Genomic DNA, 20,547 nt, shown 5'->3' on the forward strand with positions numbered 1-20,547 from the left:
AATGTGATGGAACAATTGGTCAAATTCACTGCTCGGAGAGAATGTAATGTAACATTGGGTCAAATTCACTGCTCGGAGAGAATGTGATGTTAAAATGGGTCAAATTCACTGCTCGGAGAGAATGTGATGTAACCATGGGGCAAATTCACTACACGGAGAGAATGTGATGTATAATCTGATGCAGCCATGGGTCAAATTCACTACTCGGAGAGAATGTGATGTAACCATGGGCCAAATTCACTGCTCGGAGAGAATGTGATGCAACCATGGGTCAAATTCACTGCTCGGAAACCATGGGTCAAATTCACTGCTCGGATAGAATGTAATGTAACCATGGGTCAAATTCACTGCTCAGAGAGAATGTGATGTTACAATGGGTCAAATTCACTACACGGAGAGAATGTGTTGTAACGATAGGTCAAATTCACTACACGGAGAGAATGGGTCAAATTCACTGCTCGGAGAGAACGTGATGTAACAATGGGTCAAATTCACTGCTCGGATAGAATGTAATGTAACCATGGGTCAAATTCACTGCTCAGAGAGAATGTGATGTTACAATGGGTCAAATTCACTGCTCGGAGAGAATGGGATGTAATTATGGGTCAAATTCACTGCTCGAAGAGAATGTGATGTAACCATTGGTTAAATTTACTACACGGAGAGAATGAGACGTAACCATTGGTTAAATTCACTACACGTAGAGAATGTGATGTAACCATTGGTTAAATTAACTACACGGAGAGAATGAGACGTAACCATTGGTTAAATTCACTACACGGAGAGAAATTCACTGCTCGGATATAATCTGATGCAGCCATGGGTCAAATTCACTACTCGGAGAGAATGTGATGTAACCATGGGTAAAATTCACTGCTCGGAGAGAATGTGATGCAACCATGGGTCAAATTCACTGCTCGGAAACCATGGGTCAAATTCACTGCTCGGATAGAATGTAATGTAACCATGGGTCAAATTCACTGCTCTGCAAGAATGTAATGTAACATTGGGTCAAATTCGCTGCTCGGAGAGAATGTGATGTTAAAATGGGTCAAATTCACTGCTTGGAGAGAATGTGATGTAACCATGGGTCAAGTTCACTGCTCGGAGAGAAGGTGATGTAATTATGGGTCAAATTCACTGCTCGAAGAGAATGTGATGTAACCATTGGTTAAATTAACTACACGGAGAGAATGAGACGTAACCATTGGTTAAATTCACTACACGTAGAGAATGTGATGTAACCATTGGTTAAATTTACTACACGGAGAGAATGAGACGTAACCATTGGTTAAATTCACTACACGGAGAAAATGTGGTGTAACCATTGGTTAAATTCACTACACGGAGAGAAATTCACTGCTCGGATATAATCTGATGCAGCCATGGGTCAAATTCACTACTCGGAGAGAATGTGATGTAACCATGGGCCAAATTCACTGCTCGGAGAGAATGTGATGTTACAATGGGTCAAATTCACTACACGGAGAGAATGTGATGTATAATCTGATGCAGCCATGGGTCAAATTCACTACTCGGAGAGAATGTGATGTAACCATGGGCCAAATTCACTGCTCGGAGAGAATGTGATGTTAAAATGGGTCAAATTCACTGCTTGGAGAGAATGTGATGTAACCATGGGTCAAGTTCACTGCTCGGAGAGAAGGTGATGTAATTATGGGTCAAATTCACTGCTCGAAGAGAATGTGATGTAACCATTGGTTAAATTCACCACACGGAGAGAATGTGATGTAACCATGGGTAAAATTCACTGCTCGGAGAGAATGTGATGTTACCATGGGTCAAATTCACTGCTCGGAGAGAATGTAATGTAACATTGGGCCAAATTCACTGCTCGGAGAGAATGTGATGTTACAATGGGTCAAATTCACTGCTCGGAGAGAATGTGGTGTAACCATGGGTCAAATTCACTGCTCTGCAAGAATGTAATGTAACATTGGGTCAAATTCACTGCTCGGAGAGAACGTGATGTAACAATGGGTCAAATTCACTGCTCAGAGAGAATGTGATGTTACAATGGGTCAAATTCACTACACGGAGAGAATGGGTCAAATTCACTGCTCGGAGAGAATGGGATGTAATTATGGGTCAAATTCACTGCTCGAAGAGAATGTGATGTAACCATTGGTTAAATTAACTACACGGAGAGAATGAGACGTAACCATTGGTTAAATTCACTACACGTAGAGAATGTGATGTAACCATTGGTTAAATTAACTACACGGAGAGAATGAGACGTAACCATTGGTTAAATTCACTACACGTAGAGAATGTGATGTAACCATTGGTTAAATTAACTACACGGAGAGAATGAGACGTAACCATTGGTTAAATTCACTACACGTAGAGAATGTGATGTAACCATTGGTTAAATTTACTACACGGAGAGAATGAGACGTAACCATTGGTTAAATTCACTACACGTAGAGAATGTGATGTAACCATTGGTTAAATTCACTAGATGGGGAGAATGTGATGTAACCATTGGTTAAATTTACTACACGGAGAGAATGAGACGTAACCATTGGTTAAATTCACTACACGTAGAGAATGTGATGTAACCATTGGTTAAATTCACTAGACGGGGAGAATGTGATGTACCATTGGTTAAATTCACTACACGGAGAAAATGTGGTGTAACCATTGGTTAAATTCACTACACGTAGAGAATGTGATGTAACCATTGGTTAAATTTACTACACGGAGAGAATGAGACGTAACCATTGGTTAAATTCACTACACGTAGAGAATGTGATGTAACCATTGGTTAAATTAACTACACGGAGAGAATGAGACGTAACCATTGGTTAAATTCACTACACGTAGAGAATGTGATGTAACCATTGGTTAAATTAACTACACGGAGAGAATGAGACGTAACCATTGGTTAAATTCACTACACGTAGAGAATGTGATGTAACCATTGGTTAAATTAACTACACGGAGAGAATGAGACGTAACCATTGGTTAAATTCACTACACGGAGAGAATGTGATGTAACCATGGGTCAAATTCACTGCTCGGAGAGAATGTGATGTAATTATGGGTCAAATTCACTGCTCGAAGAGAATGTGATGTAACCATTGGTTAAATTCACTACACGGAGAGAATGTGACGTAACCATTGGTTAAATTCACTACACGGAGACAAAGTGGGGTCACCAGAGTCAGATTCATCATTCAAAGACGGTGTGAGTCGACAAATGGTCAGACTAATAACAGAAAAATGTATGGCTACCAGGGTTCAAGTTGTTTTATTAGCAACAAATTCAAGAGGCCAAGGGATCATATTAACATATCACGACATTGATACCTAATGTGCCCATACCGGCGCCGCTTTCCACTCAACGTTATTTGCAACACTTTCGGGTGTATGTGATCCCATGAACGAATGCCTGAGCCAAATACTTTATATAAATTACAAATTTTGCGTTTCCTGGTGAAAAAGCAGCATATAATGGAACACAAATCAGAATTGTTTTACTGGAAAAACAATCGACATAATTGCAACGTAACATTTCACTGCACAGTTGCCGCAGTTTAAAAACGGTTTAAGACCGCGACTACACCAGGTTTAGTAAATAAAATGTCGCGTGGTCGTGTTTTTTTATTGCAACAAAGTGAAAATTCGACAACACGAGATGGCCGTAATTAGCTACCATAGTTTTGTCCATGTGTATACTATACTAAAGTTCAACAGAACGAGGAGACCGTATCTAAAGTGTTCTGACACAGGATAACGTCAGTACACACAAACAGGAACATTAGTAGGAAAATCGGTCTTTTAAATGGCATGTAATTCAATAAAGGTGTTTTTATAGAAGGATTCAATGTGTCAATTATAAACTGTGTTTTGACTAACTGTCGGCTATGGACACACGGACACATTATAGTAAGAATACTGAGGTAGTAACAATGTCTTTCAGAAGCACGTTTAGAAGCAAAGCAAGTCAGGATTGCGTTCCATAAAATCCTGCTTTTTCACAAAGACATGAGTGACCTCTACATTGTTATTTCCAACGCTAACTGGATTAGAGTTGTATCTCAGACATGTGTACATGGTATCCCATATACCCTTCAGTGTTTCTACAAAGGAACCAATGAAAGCACTCTTGATTGTCCAAAATACTTTCCATCTGTCTCCCAGACTTAAAGAACAGAATGAAATTCCAGAAGAAGGGCCTGTATAACAATTGGTGTGGGAAGCGAACGCCCTATTCTTGATTTCTGAACACGTAGCGCTGACCCAAGGACGTAGCACAGGCACCAACCCTACCTGTAAACACTTCCTGACCGCGTCAACCCATTGTTGTCCGTCTACAGACGTAAGGATAAAGCTCCCTCAGACAGTCCCGATACCAGGAACAGTTTGTAATGCACGATATTTCGTAGGGGAGGGCTATGGTCACAGGCAACATATGTTATCCCCAATTCGAACCATATCGTTAATGCGTCCAGTTTTATGTAGAAGGGTTAAGTGTAGTATTATGTCTGTGATTTCCATTTAACCAAATGTAAATGAGTCTGACGGTGGAAAGTTGAAGTGTAGTATTGCAACACTTTGAATGCTATTTAAAAAAAGTCTGTGTATCAAGTACAACTCAGTTTTATTTCAGTTTCATTAAAATTGAAAAAACACAAATCGGTATTAAATGGTTCCTTTCAAACTTTTATCATACAAAATAGGTCACTCGTTGTCCATTTTGAAAGGTTGTTCCATAGCACACCACTAGGTCACCTTCGACACGAAACATAACACTTGAGAAAATCGATATCGATAAATGTTTTTGTGCGCTAACAACTAAACGATGTTGTTTTTTACGTGATATTAAATCAGATTGTTCTGTTGATTACTATTTGTAGGCTTTTATGTACTTCATTTTTATAGCTTAACTGTATTGCATTGCTGCTGTTTTCTCGGTATTACTTTATCGTTATCTCGCTGTTACTGTTTACTTTTCAGACGGCTATAGTATATATGCACAGCCACACTTCCTGGTAGTTTTCTTCCTGATTTGAACATGGCAGGTGTTTTCACATCTACGCTTCTTCTTCTTCTGTTAAGCAAATGCTTTGCTGTCATATCAGGGGCATGTAATAGTGCTTACGGACCTGCAGGCGGATATGAATGTGTGGCATTGTCAAAGTACAATGGAATTCCTCAATGGGCAACTTGTTTGACGGACACCTACATACAAGCAAAGTCAAAGAGTATGGGGAAGAGTCATCAATGCGAGAATAGGTCGGCAACTTAATGTTATTACCAGTGTATGTGCGAGATGAATGACAAATGTAACGGCCCAGACGTCTATAGTAACTGTTCCTGTGATCCTAACCGTCCACAAACACAAATAGAAACGACGGCCATGTCACCACGACCAACATTACCGCCCTGGTGTTTCAGTCCCGACGGTCAAACATGTTCCTGGTATCGGGAGTGTCTGGAGGAGAGGTATCATTGCGAGGGAACGGATGCAGCGTACGCCATTAGCTACGCCGAAAAGTTCTGTGATCTGTACTCGAACCACTACCGGTCATTTTCTGTAGACGGACAACAATGGATTGACGCGGTCAGGAAGTGTTTACAGGTAGGGTTGGTGCCTGTGTTACGTCCTTGGGTCAGCGCTACGTGTTCAGAAATCAAGAATAGGGCGTTCGCTTCCCACACCAATTGTTATACAGGCCCGTCTTCTGGGATCTCATTCTGTTCTTTAAGTCTGGGAGACAGATGGAAAGTATTTTGGACAATCAAGAGTGCTTTCATTGGTTCCTTTGTAGAAACACTGAAGGGTATATGGGATACCATGTACAAATGTCTGAGATACAACTCTAATCCAGTTAGCGTTGGAAATAACAATGTAGAGGTCACTCATATCTTTGTGAAAAAGCAGGATTTTATGGAACGCAATCCTGACGAATTTGCTGGAAAAGCAATCGATTACATTGCAGTAAATGAGAAATGGGACTTAAAAGCAATGACTTGGTTTAGCTACAGTGGCTTACCAAACAATGACACCGGTCGCTTGTCAGATTTCCGTATAGACGTCATACTTGCTTCTAAACGTGCTTTTGACCTGAACGCCCCTAACGCCATCGATGTAAACACAACAGAAACTGTGATGTCATTCGCAAATTCGGTCCGAAATGGTCAGATCCGATTGACGGTGGATGGTGCTCGAGTTGATGTTCTGTCTATGGAGGCCTGCGCTGACATTGAATGTAGCCGTACATTCATCGAGGTGGTGGCACCGGTTAACACAGGAACAAGACCCAAGATATCAGGAATCTTCGTCCTCATTGTCGGCGTTTTAAGCTTTGTTTATAGAAAGTTTTAACTATTAGCAGTGTATGTGTACACATTGTTGATTTGAACTACCTGTGCGATGTTGGAGGAAACGTTCCATGACTAACATATGTCTACCCGAAAGATGACACTTTTTAGTAAAATATTGATGTATATGAAACTAAAGTATTAGCTCGAGAAATAGTTGATCCATTTTTATTCAGGAAGACAGAACCCATTTTGTTTTTTCTATTGCACGGTGTATATCCTACACGTGGTGAATAGAACAAGAAATACCATGTTTGTAAATTAAATGGGCCCTGAAAGTGATGGCTTGCTATTTTGACATATAAGCAAAAATTCGATAAAGATCTTGGTTTCTAAACATAACATATAAATAAATAGCAACGAACGGAGATTTATACTTTCGTAGCTTTTCTTAATGCAAGATGTCCGCTTGACCATAACCGACAGCAGTAAAGTTAAAAATGAATGTTCTATAAACTTTTCTATAAAATACTTTTGTTTAATTATATGGTTTTTAAAAGACCGTTTCTCTACTATATTCATTGTTTTGTTCCCTGATGTTACCATGTGTTTATATATCATTGTCACCCTTCTGAGTAATTCATAATGATAACCCTGTACTTTTGGCAGCTTTACTGTTGCCTAAAACTTAACTTTACTACATTAAGATTGGCAAAGAAATACGATTTTTTTTTATTAATGACTTAAGTTATACTGCGTTCTTATTACAGTTAAGTTTGAAAAAGAAACAGTGTCAAACATTCCAGTATATACATGCTTATCAAAATTAATACTTGGACAATCAGCAGGACTTTTTTATTACTTCTTAATTTGCAATTGAGTTTTATTCATTTGACTTTTAGATGCTAAAATGATTCAGATATTAAAATCAATATTTAACATATGCGACTAAAGAAGGATATTGATTTTGTTTACAAACAAAACTGAACCTTACACGGATCAAGCGAATCACCAATCTTCACTATTACTTCACATGGTCAGAATTCTTTACACTATAATCACTTAAGTATGCAACTACGGGGTGCAACGACAATCTACCAGCATTTATACATGTACACCATGCATCGAAAGATGAACACCCATGCATGCTAAGCAGCTGTGCCGCGAAACAGAACTCGATTTAAAATATATATAAATGGTCCATAGCAAATGGACACATTCTTTTTTTCTGTGTTGTCACATTTTAATGGTTATCTGCTTAGCTCCAATTGAGTTGGCTGGGCATCAAGAAAGATCACGGGAAATAAAAAGACATGCTTTGTAGGTTGTTTGTAACATCTTTTACTTATGCCCGTTTGTGTTGCCGTGAAAAGAAGTTTGATATGTCAGACAACTCCTTTAATTTTAATGTTTGAGCAAAACGACAGTCGTATTTTCCCTTCGTTTTAAAGCATTGTTTATCCACATTTGTAATGGAATTATTTATAGAATACAAATTTATTTATATATCAGGCAACAACGTGATGTAATGATTTAACAAGGCAGCAAGACAAAAATGTAAAGATAATACGTTTTTGTTATTTTTGAACGTTTTAGCTGTTTCAAACTGCATTGCTATTCGCCCTAAATGAAGCTCGAACATAACGTGTCAGTTCAGGCTAGAACATCAATAACAATAACGTTATCTATTTACAAAAAGATAAATCTGAGCGTTATCACCTCTGAAGGATACAGATATGACGTAAGATTGGCCTTACAGTTAACGCCACGTGTTCCAGTCGACCACCTACACGTTTGATTGTAGTTTTGACTATGGGTACATTTCTATTATCCATTCTTGTACTTCTTTTCACATTATTTAAGCTAATATCGGGACAGTGTTTTGGTGATTCAGGCCCGTCTGGAGCATACGGGTGTGTTAAACTGTCTACGTATCATACATTTCCACAGTGGGCCACGTGCCTGACAAACGACTACATACGAGCCAGATCACGTGGTAGAGGAAAACATCACGAATGTGTCGATAGTCCCGACACCTATTGTTGGTACCAGTGTATGTGCGAGACGTATGACGAATGCGACGGCGCCGACGTTTATGGAGATTGTGTCTGTGATCCAACAAAACCGGATACAGCGACGTGGCCAAAGCCTTCTCTACCGTCCTGGTGTTTTAGTCCTGATGGCAAAACATGTTCCTGGTACGGTGACTGTCTCCGACAACTTTATCCATGTGCGGACACTGACGCAGAGCACGCCATAACCTACGCCGACGTGTTCTGTGAACTGTACTCGGTCCACCAACTATCATTTGCTATGTCAGGCCAACAATGGATAGATGGCGTAAGGACGTGTTTGCAGCTCGATCTCGTACCGATATTCCGTCCCTGGTCTAACGTAACGTGCGAAGGGATCGAAAAACAAGCGTTTGCATCTCACGCCAAGTGCTATGAGAGGCCAACTACACATGCCTCTTTTTGTTCTCTTAACTTGGGCGACCAGTTGAAGATATTTTGGACTATAAAGGGTGCATTTACCAATGCATTCGTTGAGCCAGTAAAAGATCTATGGGATGTATTGTCCGACTGCTTGAAACACAGAAAATATCGAGCCGATCCTGAGGATTACTATACCGCTTTGATACAAATATTTGTGAGGAAGCAGATGTTCGTAAATGACAACACCGACAGATATGCGGGTCAAATTATTGATCTTATTGCAAAGCAACAGAAATGGGAACAATCGGGTATCGCTTGGTTTGGTTATAAAGGAATGTTAAATAGAGCAACGGGCAATGAAGACAGCACAAATACTGTTAAACCAGTCGTCTTGGACAGCGTTCCCAAAGTTCGGGTTGACATTTTACTTGCCGTTAAACATGTTTTCGACCTCAATCATCAAAATTCCTTTTCAGTTAATATGACTGATATTGTCTTATCACTCGCACATTCGATGGAATGGGGAGTGATGTTGTTGGAACCAGATGTACCTGTGGAAGTCCTGTCTATGAATGTATGTGGCGATATCAATTGTAACTCTGCATTCCTTACAGTTACATCGCCGCTATATAATGATTATACATCAGTAAGTGCAGGAGACATGTTCAGGACGCGACCATGGTTAGAAGCAATAGTGGCAATATTCCATTTTTATTTAGGGAAGTACCAGTTTTGATTAGTCGAAAGTGAAACAAAATCGTAAGGAACATGAAGATTGCCATAACAGAATCGTCTGATGCGAAGTAAAATAGTACCTATCGATACATTGGCTGCGATCTTTGTTAACATTAGACGTAAGTAAAAAAATCATCAACATATTTTATGCATGTTGTCAGAATTAATCTGTGAATAAAAGATTCATTAAACTATATATAAATTGAATACTTCTGAAAAAATTCTCGAGTCCAAAATGTAACCAAAACACAGATGTTTTCATCATATCCGTTACACTCGTTTTGTTTACTTTAATATTACATTGTTATAGTGTGTGTAACACAAAGCTAAACCAAGACCTACCATCATGTTATAATCTAAAACTCTACTAACTTGTCTAGAAAAACACCATGTACAATTTCGGCTAACAAGCAGTATCACGTAAGACACTGACAGATTTAGAAACGGTTAACAACTACCCAGAGGAAAATAGAAAAGCATCATAATTCATTGCTATTACGAAAACTAGGAAGATATTCAGTAGAAAGATTTGTGTAGGTTTGGTTCCTTCTGATTTTGTCGGAAGGGATATAGATCGAAAGGGATTATGCTATTATCAACATTAAGAAGTTTTGAACATTCTGTGAAAGTTCACCAGTGGAATATCTCATCCAAAAGGTGAATGTCTAAATATAATAAAAAATATATGTAATAAATAAGGCTACCTGTCTTATGTGAGCTCTTAGTAGATAACAAATTAATAATACGACGTTAATCTATGGCACTATCGGTGTGAGCAAGTCTTATTTACCAGTGTCTTAAATGTACACATCGACACATCAGTCTGTACACATCGACACACCAGTCTGTACACATCGACACATCAGTCTGTTCACATCGACACATCAGTCTGTTCACATCGACACATCAGTCTGTTCACATCGACAAATCAGTCTGTACACATCGACCACACCAGTCTGTACACATCGACATACCAGTCTGTACACATCGACACATCAGTCTGGACACATCGACAAATCAGTCTGTACACATCGACCACACCAGTTTGTACACATCGACATACCAGTCTGTACACATCGACACATCAGACTGTACACATCGACAAATCAGTCTGTACACATCGACACATCAGGCTGTACACATCGACACAACAGTCTGTACACATCGTCACACCAGTCTGTACACATCGACAAATCAGTCTGCACACATCGACACATCAGTCTGTACACATCGACACAACAGTCTGTACACATCGTCACACCAGTCTGTACACATCGACAAATCAGTCTGAACACATCGACACACCAGTCTGTACACATCGACACACCAGTCTGTTCACATCGACACTTCAGTCTGTACACATCGACACATCGGTCTGTACACATCGACACATCAGGCTGTAAACATCGAAACATCATTCTGTACACCTCGACACATCAGTCTGTACACATTGACACATCAGTCTGTACACATCGACCCACCAGTCTGTACACGTCAGTCTGTACACATCGACACATCGGTCTGTACACATCGACACACCAGCCTGTACACATCGACACATCAGTATGTACACATCGACACATCAGTCTTTACACATCGACACACCAGTCTGTAGACATCGACACACTAGTCTGTACACATCGACTAGTCTGTACACATCGACACACTAGTCTGTACACATCGACTAGTCTGTACACATCGACACATCATTCTGTACACATCGACACACCAGGCTGTACACATCGACACACCAGCCTGTACACATCGACACATCAGTATGTACACATCGAAACACCAGTCTGTACACATCGACATATCAGTCTGTACACATCGACACAACAGCCTGTACACATCGACACATCAGTCTTTACACATCGACACACCAGTCTGTTCACATCGACACATCATTCTCTACACATCGACACATCAGTCTGTAGACATCGACACACCAGTCTGTACAACATCAGTCTGTACACATCGACACTACACATCGACAAATCAGTCTGAACACATCCACACACCAGTCTGTACACATCGACATATCAGTCTGTACACATCGACACACTAGTCTGTACACATCGACTAGTCTGTACACATCGACACACTAGTCTGTACACATCGACTAGTCTGTACACATCGACACACCATTCTGTACAAATCGACACACCAGTCTGTTCACATCGACACACCAGTCTGCTCACAACGACCCACCAGGTACACATCGACACATCAGTATGTTCACATCGACACATCAGTCTGTTCCCATCGACAAGTCTGTACACATCGACACACCAATCTGTACACATCGACACATCAGTATGTTCACATCGACACATCAGTCTGTTCACATCGACAGATCAGTCTGTACACATCGACACATCGGTCTGTACACATCGACACACCAGTCTGCACACATCGACACATCAGTCTGTACGCATCGACACACCAGTCTGTACACATCCACACCCCAGTCTGTACACATCGACACGTCAGTCTGTACACATCGACACGCCAGTCTGTTCACATCGACACATCAGGTCGGTACACATCGACACACCAGTCTGTACACTTCGACACATCAGTCTGTACACATCGTCACACCAGTCTGTACACATCGTCAAATCAGTCTGAACACATCGACACATCAGTCTGTACTCATTGACACAACAGTCTATACACATCGACACACCAGTCTGTAGACATCGACACACTAGTCTGTACACATCGACACACCAATCTGTACACATCGACACATCAGTTTGTACACATCGACACATTAGGCTATACACATCGACACATCAGTCTGTCCACATCGACACAACAGTCTGTACACATCGACTCACCAATCTGTACACATAGTCACATCAGTCTGTACACATCGACATACCAGTCTGTACACATCGACACATTAGTCTGTACACATCGACACATCAGACTGTACACATCGACACATTAGTCTGTACACATCGACACACCAGGCTGTACACATCGACACACCAGTCTGCACACATCGACACATCAGTCTGTAGACATCGACACACCAGTCTGTACACTTCGACACATCAGTCTGTACACATCCACACATCAGTCTGTACTCATCGACACGCCTGTCTGTTCACTTCGACACATCAGTCTGTTCACATAGTCTGTACACATCGACACATCACACATCGACACATCAGTCTGTAAGTCTGTACACATCGACACATCAGTACACATCAGTCTGTACACATCGATACACCAGTCTGTACACATCGACACTTCAGTCTGTACACATCGACACATCGGTCTGTACACATCGACACACCAGACTGTACACATCGACACTTCAGTCTGTACACATCGACCCATCAGTCTGTAAACATCGAAACATCATTCTGTACCCATCGACACATCAGTCTGTACCCATCGACCAAACCAGTCTGTAACCCTCGACCACACCAGTCTGTACACATCGCCACACCAGTCTGTACACATCGACGCTTCAGTCTGTACACATCGACACATCGGTCTGTACACATCGACACACCAGGCTGTACACATCGACACACCAGTCTGCACACATCGACACATCAGTCTGTAGACATCGACACAACAGTGTGTACACATCGTCACACCAGTCTGTACACATCGTCAAATCAGTCTGAACACATCGACACATCAGTCTGTAAACATCGAAACATCATTCTGTACACATCGACACATCAGTACACATCAGTCTGTACACATCGAGACACCAGTCTGTACACATCGACATATCAGTCTGTACACATCGACACACCGGTCTGTACACATCGACACACCAGACTGTACACATCGACACATCAGTCTGTACACATCGACACGCCTGTCTGTTCACATCGACACATCAGTCTGTTCACATCGACAAATCAGTCTGTACACATCGACACATTAGTCTGTACACATCGACACATCAGGCTGTACACATCGACACACCAGTCTGTACACATCGACACATCAGTCTGTTCACATCGAACCATCAGTCTGTTCACATCGACACATCAGTCTGTTCACATCGAACCATCAGTCTGTTCACATCGACACATCAGTCTGTACACATCGACACGCCTGTCTGTTCACATCGACACATCAGTCTTTTCACATCGACAAATCAGTCTGTACACATCGACACATCAGTCTGTACCCATCGACACATCAGTCTGTACACATCGACACATCAGTCTGTACACATCGACCAAACCAGTCTGTACACATCGCACATCAGTCTGTACACATCGACAAACCAGTCCGTTCACATCGACACACCAGTCTGTACACATCGACACACCAGTCTGGACACGTCGACACACCAGTCTGTACACATGGACACACCAGTCTGGACACATCGGCACACCAGTCTGTACACATCGACAAATCAGTCTGTAAACATCGACACACCAGTCTGAACACATCGACACACCAGTCTGTAAACATCGACACACCAGTCTGTACACGTCGACCCACCAGTCTGTACACATCGACACATAAGTCTGTACACATCGACACATCAATCTGTACACATCGACACATCAGTCTATACACATCGACACAACAGTCTGTACACATCGACACACCACTCTGTACACGTCGACACACCAGTCGGTACTCATCGACACACCAGTCTGTACACATCGACACACCAGTCTGTTCACATCGACACACCAGTCTGTTCACAACGACACACCAGTTTGTACACATCGACACATCAGTCTGTACACATCGACACACCAGTATGTACACATCGACACACCAGTCTGTACACATCGACACACCAGTCTGTACACATCGACACATCAGTCTGTACACATCGACACATCAGTCTGTTCACAACGACACACCAGTCTCAGTCTGTACACATCGACACATCAGTCTGTACACATCTACACATCAGTCTGTTCACATCGACACATCAGTCTGTACACATCGACACATCAGTCTGCCAAATTTTATTTAGATTAGTTTTGTGAAGTGAAAACTAGATATAACATTTTGCATTTTTTGAGTTTAGAAAAAGAATGTCATTTTTTTCTTGAAATTCTAAACTGACAAAATCAGCGTACTTAGTTGGGTTATTTTTATTTTTTTTCCTCAAACAAAATGATGATGTTTATTAAGGGAAATGACAAATCAAGGTATTATGATCATTATAATTGAATTAAAATTATTTAATTTACGTTAATAATAACTTGTAGATTACAAAAAGGATGACCAGATTTGAAATGTGCATCATATAATCTAATCCTGAAACGTCCCTCTTCTCGCTTTCACGGTGCAAACTTAGCGTTTGCCGATAATACTGCATCGACTGTCATTTCGCTGTGTTTCATTGTGACATAACATTCCTTAATGCTATCAGGTCTGAGACTGATAAAGCCATACTTCAAAAATATACAAACACGTAAGCCTGTAATCATTAGGAGGTCAAGGTCGACACGGAAGCAGTACTGACTTCTACCTTGTTGTACTTTGTATTGAGGGCAGTGTTTGCAATAACACCCTGTACAAGGACACATCAACATAAATAGATAAGGTAGCACGTCAAACATAAGGTGTAATCGTATCCTATAAGTTCCCGATGATGACTGCATGTGTCCTTGTATCTGGATTTTAATCTGGTACGGTTTACTGAATACTGGTTTAAATATCAATAGAAGCCAAAGGTCCTTTTCGTTGGACTCTGTAATTTGAAATACTTCAGTCACGACTTTTTTCGTCCGTTTGACCTTTAATACCACTTATGAGTCTTAAATGGATAAAATGCCATATCGTGCAGCAAAATGTCTACTTGTGTAGGCTCTCTAGATCTACAGACAGAGAATACCGAATTGCCAACAAAATAGGTTGTTTAACACACAGTCGATGAAACAATGGCAAAATATGTACAAAGGAAATTGCAAAGAGAATAAGGCCAGGTGTTCCGGAAAGGTACATGTGTTCTGCTTCATCGGCGCACCCGCCATGTAGAGGTTAAATTCAGGTAAGTTCACATTAACAGATAATGTGGAACGCATACAAAAATTACTCATTAACTCTTAAGGAAAATAAACAAGTACTTAATCAACGTATCAAGAAAACTGCGTTGTGAAGATCTCAATCGTTTTCTCACTAGCAAAATAGGTTTTCTAGATAGTTCATTGTAATATACCGAAAGGATAAAGAAACGCAGGGTAACAAAATATGCAACGATTATTTAATTGCTTGGTCTTGAATTATGAAAATGGTCAGATGAGTATCTTGGTTACTGTGCACTCAAACCGGTGTCTAAAACCTTAACTAAATCGTGCAATGTACCGTGCCACATAGTGAAAGTATTAAGATGCAAAAACACGTGCAGAATAATGATGACAAGCTCGTCAACATATCTTGTCATACCATTTAATACTCTTGAGGTAAACACATCTTAATTGTCATACCACTTGATAGGCTTGAGGTAGACACATCTTGTCATACCACTTGATACGCTTGAGGTAGACACATATTGTCATACCACTTGATACGCTTGAGGTAGACACATCTTGTCATACCACTTGATACGCTTGAGGTAGACACATCTTGTCATACCACTTGATACGCTTGAGGTATACAGATCACTTTCTGCTATTTAATGTCAATTTAGGCAATCATAATCGGCACATTCAGCCCAAAACTGTAAGGAACAAATTGCGCGAGGTTGGTCTACGAGCTCGTCGTCCTTACGTTGGCCTGCCTCTCACTCGTGCACGTCTCGCGTTGTGTGGCTTGGTTGGTTTTTGCATGATAATGCCCGGCCCGATGCAGACAGAGTTTGTCTAGACTTTCTCGCAAACCAATCGAACATATTTGTGGGACGAACTTGACAGGAGGGTAGGGGGCCTCGGAAATCCCACTACTCTCGACCAACTAAGGACTGCCTTGTTGGAAGATTATAACGATATCACCATGAGAAGGCTATACACTGATAAACTCCATCGCAAGATAATCAGGGCTGTGAAAGATGCTCGAGGGGGGCATACGAGATACTGACAAGTCAGTCGATTTCATTTTGCGATATTCGGGGGTACCGTCAAAAGTGCTTCAATTACTCATGAATTATCGGTCAAAACTAATTAAATTTTGGTAATATGATTGTTATAGAAGTTTTATTATACTTATATAAAAATATTGCATATAACATTCAATTACAAAACATTAAATAATCTTTATCATTTCAGTATATATACACATGTCTGTATATATTACAAATGTACGTTGTATCTTAAGTATGTGGACATTTGCTATCTAAGTGTCAATACCTCTAACGGTATGATACCTTTAAGTGTTTACGTAGATGTTCCCCAATACGTGAGTGTTGTTTTCCTTGTTATCATGTTATACTGACATTATAAACAACGGACACTAGTGCTGAACCTTCTTTCTATCAGATCCATCTTGCCATATGTCCGCATAACCACCTCTGTTGTCGTAAATGATACAAATATCAGAAGTCGGGGTTGAGTTCAGAGGACACAGTAGCTATCATGAATTCCCAACGGTGAGAAAATAAAGAGTGTACATCTGCCTGTGCTCATTAATACTCCCGTGCAGTTTCAATAGAATCTGACTTGTAGAAAATGGTCAGCGGTGGAGTTTTGGGGACTTAATGACCAACATTATATTTGTCTGGGATAATGTGCAAATACAAATTAAAGTGAAAGGAATATTATATTTACAATGTTATTATGCATGCAATTACTTAACTTTTATTGGTACGAGATATCAAGCACACACACACGCACACAAAACCAAAAATTAAGAAAAAAATATTAAAAAATAAGAGAAACACACAAACAATATTATAATTTACATTAATCGTAAAACATGTTTTTTAAGCCTACATGTGAAGAGTGAACAGCAGGATTTAGTGTTACCTTTCCGTGTTCTCCAATATAACAAGTACGCCGAGCACTAGTCTAAATTCTTTTAACTAATCTACCCCTCACGTGTAGGACAACGTTTTATGGGATCATTGATATTCCTTCCCAATTTGACGTTGCATACATTTACTTCACTTCCCGAGGCGTAACGGGAAACAAACCGATATCTTTTTACAAAGGAAAAATTGAAGCGCATCCTCACTCTATATATGGTAGGATTATGCGTATGACGTCTGCGAGTAATCTGACGTTTTGAAAAAAAATTCTTTATTCAACTGTATAGTAGTTGTCTGTTGGAAAGTACTAAAAGAATTCAGCGAGATCTATAGACTTTGTGCTATTTCTTGGAACAGTCAGTTAAATATTCATTGAATAGCCATGAAATAGCCAGTCAGAATGAAAATAAACTATACATAGAAAGGTCAGTGAATATGTATACAGCGATAAGCTTCAACAGCCATGTACGTCATCAGTATTATACAAATGTACTCTATATGTATTGCGCGCTGTTCTTATCTGGACACACATTTAACCCAGATAGCCCTGTCAGTGCCCTCACCTTCGCCTATTATGGAATATATTCGAATAATCATACTCCTTGTGCTATGCATGTCTTTGGACATCATTTCGTGTAAACATGTTGACAAGAATGGTTCCTCGACAAGGTTACCTCTTTGGTGCTACAACCCTGATGGCACGAAGTGTTCCTGGTACAGGCAATGTCTGGAGAAACGATATCCGTGTGAACAAACAGGTTCTGCCTATGCCATAACGTACGCGGAAAAGTTCTGCGACCTGTATGCTAAAAATGTCCACATGTTTTCTACATATGGTCGACAATGGATAGCCGCGTCAAAGAAGTGTCTGCAGGTTGTTCTGGCTCCTGTCCTGAGTCCGGAGGTCAATATCTCGTGTTCTGATATAAAGAGTATGGCGTTCGCTTCTCATCCTAAATGTTACTCCAATCCGTCTGAGGGCTTCTCATTCTGTTCTCTGAGCCTGAGGGATAAGTTGGAAGTATTTTGGACGATCAAGGAAGCGTTGCTTAGTGCGTTCGAGGAAACCGTTAAGGCTGCCTGGGCTACGGTATTGGATTGTCTTAAAGTGGGAACCGACTAACACAGGTTTTGCCTGTTGTCAGATATATTTGTTTTGTAACAATTAAATTAAATTAATTAAAATTCTTCAAATTGTTTGATTTAGATAACAACAACATCTCGCTTCCGATGTGAAAATCGGCACCATGCTTGAATTTTAAATAACATTGCTTATTTTTTATATGTTTTATTAATATCTAGAATAACAAATATAATTTGCTTGCTGTAGTCTATAAAATACAAGGTTTGACTGTTGAGAGAAAGACAGAGAGATGGTGACAAGTATAGTCCTGTAGCTAGTATTAATTTACTAATTCCTTATGTTTGATATGTTCAGATGGACAAGGTGTTTTACTTTGAGATTTATATTTATTTATTAAAAGATATTTTTAACGTTTCTTTTTCCGTATGATTAATTGAAACGATTAATGCAAGTACAATAAGTTAATTCCATATGTATATATATAAAAATAAGAACATTTAAAAATCACAAGGAACCTGATTCTCAGTGCCTTTTGCGTTTCCCAGGTCTTTATAAGATGTTTTTCACGTCACACGAACTTCAATCTGATTTTGTAGTTCATTAATACAGATATGGAAGAAAAAACATTCATGTATAAACCTTCTCAAAGACTATCTACTCTGTTTTACTGTCTATGTACAGTCCATTCATGGCAGTCCGTTCTTGTACAGTTTTTCCTATATTCCTCCTTATCTCTTACACAAGGAAATATATTAAAATTGTTTGTGAATCAATGTTTCTGGAATCATCTAAAAACTGTAAATATATCAGCTGTCTAGGCTAACAGGTGTCCGTTCTACTGGGGAAATACAGAAATATGACTGTATGACTGTGTGAATGTATGACTATATGACTGTGTGACTGTATGACTGTGTGACTGTGTGAGTGTATGACTGTGTGACTGGGTGGCTGTATAACTGTGTGCCTGTATGACTGTATGCCTGTGTGAATGTATGACTGGGTGACTGTGTGACTTTCTGACTATGTGATTGTATGGCTGTGTGATTGTAAGACTGTGTGACTGTGCGACTGTATGACTGTAGGACTGTGTGACTGTGCGACTGTATAACTGTGTGCCTGTATGACTGTATGAATGTGTGAATGTATGAGTATATGACTGTGTGATTGTATTACTGTATGACTGTACGACTGTATGACTGTGCGATTGAATGACTGTGTGACTGGATGGCTGTATAACTGTGTGCCTGTATGACTGTGTGCCTGTATGACTGTGTGGGAAATACAGAAATATGACTGTATGACTATATGACTGTATGACTTTGTGATTGAATGACTGTGTGACTGTACGACTGTGGGACTGTGACTGTGTGACTGTATTACTGTATGACTGTGTAACTGTGTGACTGTGCGACTGTATAACTGTGCGACTGTGTGACTGTAGGATTTTTGGACTGCATGACTGTGTGACTGAATGACTGTGTGACTGTTTGACTGTTTCACTGTGTGACTGTATAACTGTGTGCCTGTATGACTGTGTGGGAAATACAGAAATATGACTGTATGACTATGTGCCTGTGTGACTGTGTGCCTGTATGACTATGTGACTGCGTGACTGTATGACTGTCTGACTGTGTGATTGTGGGACTATGACTGTGAGACTATGACTGTGTGACTATATGAATGTGTGACTGTATGACTTGGTGACTGTATGACTGAGTGACTGTATGGCTGTGTGACTGTATGACTGTCTGACTGTGTGATTGTGTGACTGTATGAATGTGTGAATGTATGAGTATATGACTGTGTGATTGAATGACTGTGTGACTGAATGACTGTGTGACTGTGGGACTGTGTGACTTTATGACTGTATGACTATATGACTGTATGACTTTGTGACTGTGTAACTTTATGACTATGTGATTGTATGGCTGTGTGATTGTAAGACTGTGTGACTGGGAGACTGTATGACTGTGCGATTGAATGACTGTGTGACTGGGAGACTGTATGACTGTGCGACTGTATAACTGTGTGACTGGGTGACTGTGTGACTGAATGACTGTGTGACTGTATGAATGTGTGACTGTATGAATGTG

General features: G+C 40.2%; 2 protein-coding genes across 2 annotated transcripts; both read left to right on the plus strand.

Moving 5' to 3' along the window:
* The first annotated feature begins 5,035 nt into the window (after positions 1–5,035).
* LOC110447600 lies at positions 5,036–7,828 on the plus strand. The gene has a single exon (XM_021493394.1). It carries the CDS (start codon positions 5,291–5,293, stop codon positions 6,353–6,355), a length of 1,065 nt encoding a protein of 354 aa, XP_021349069.1. The 5' UTR covers positions 5,036–5,290; the 3' UTR covers positions 6,356–7,828.
* A 10,155-nt stretch (positions 7,829–17,983) lies between these two features.
* On the plus strand, positions 17,984–18,493 carry LOC110447601. The gene has a single exon (XM_021493395.1). The coding sequence runs from the start codon at positions 17,984–17,986 to the stop codon at positions 18,491–18,493; it is 510 nt and encodes a 169-aa protein (XP_021349070.1).
* Positions 18,494–20,547: the final 2,054 nt, after the last annotated feature.

Source organism: Mizuhopecten yessoensis, unplaced genomic scaffold (assembly GCF_002113885.1).
Source record: "Mizuhopecten yessoensis strain PY_sf001 unplaced genomic scaffold, ASM211388v2 scaffold3525, whole genome shotgun sequence".
Classification (NCBI taxonomy): domain Eukaryota; kingdom Metazoa; phylum Mollusca; class Bivalvia; order Pectinida; family Pectinidae; genus Mizuhopecten; species Mizuhopecten yessoensis.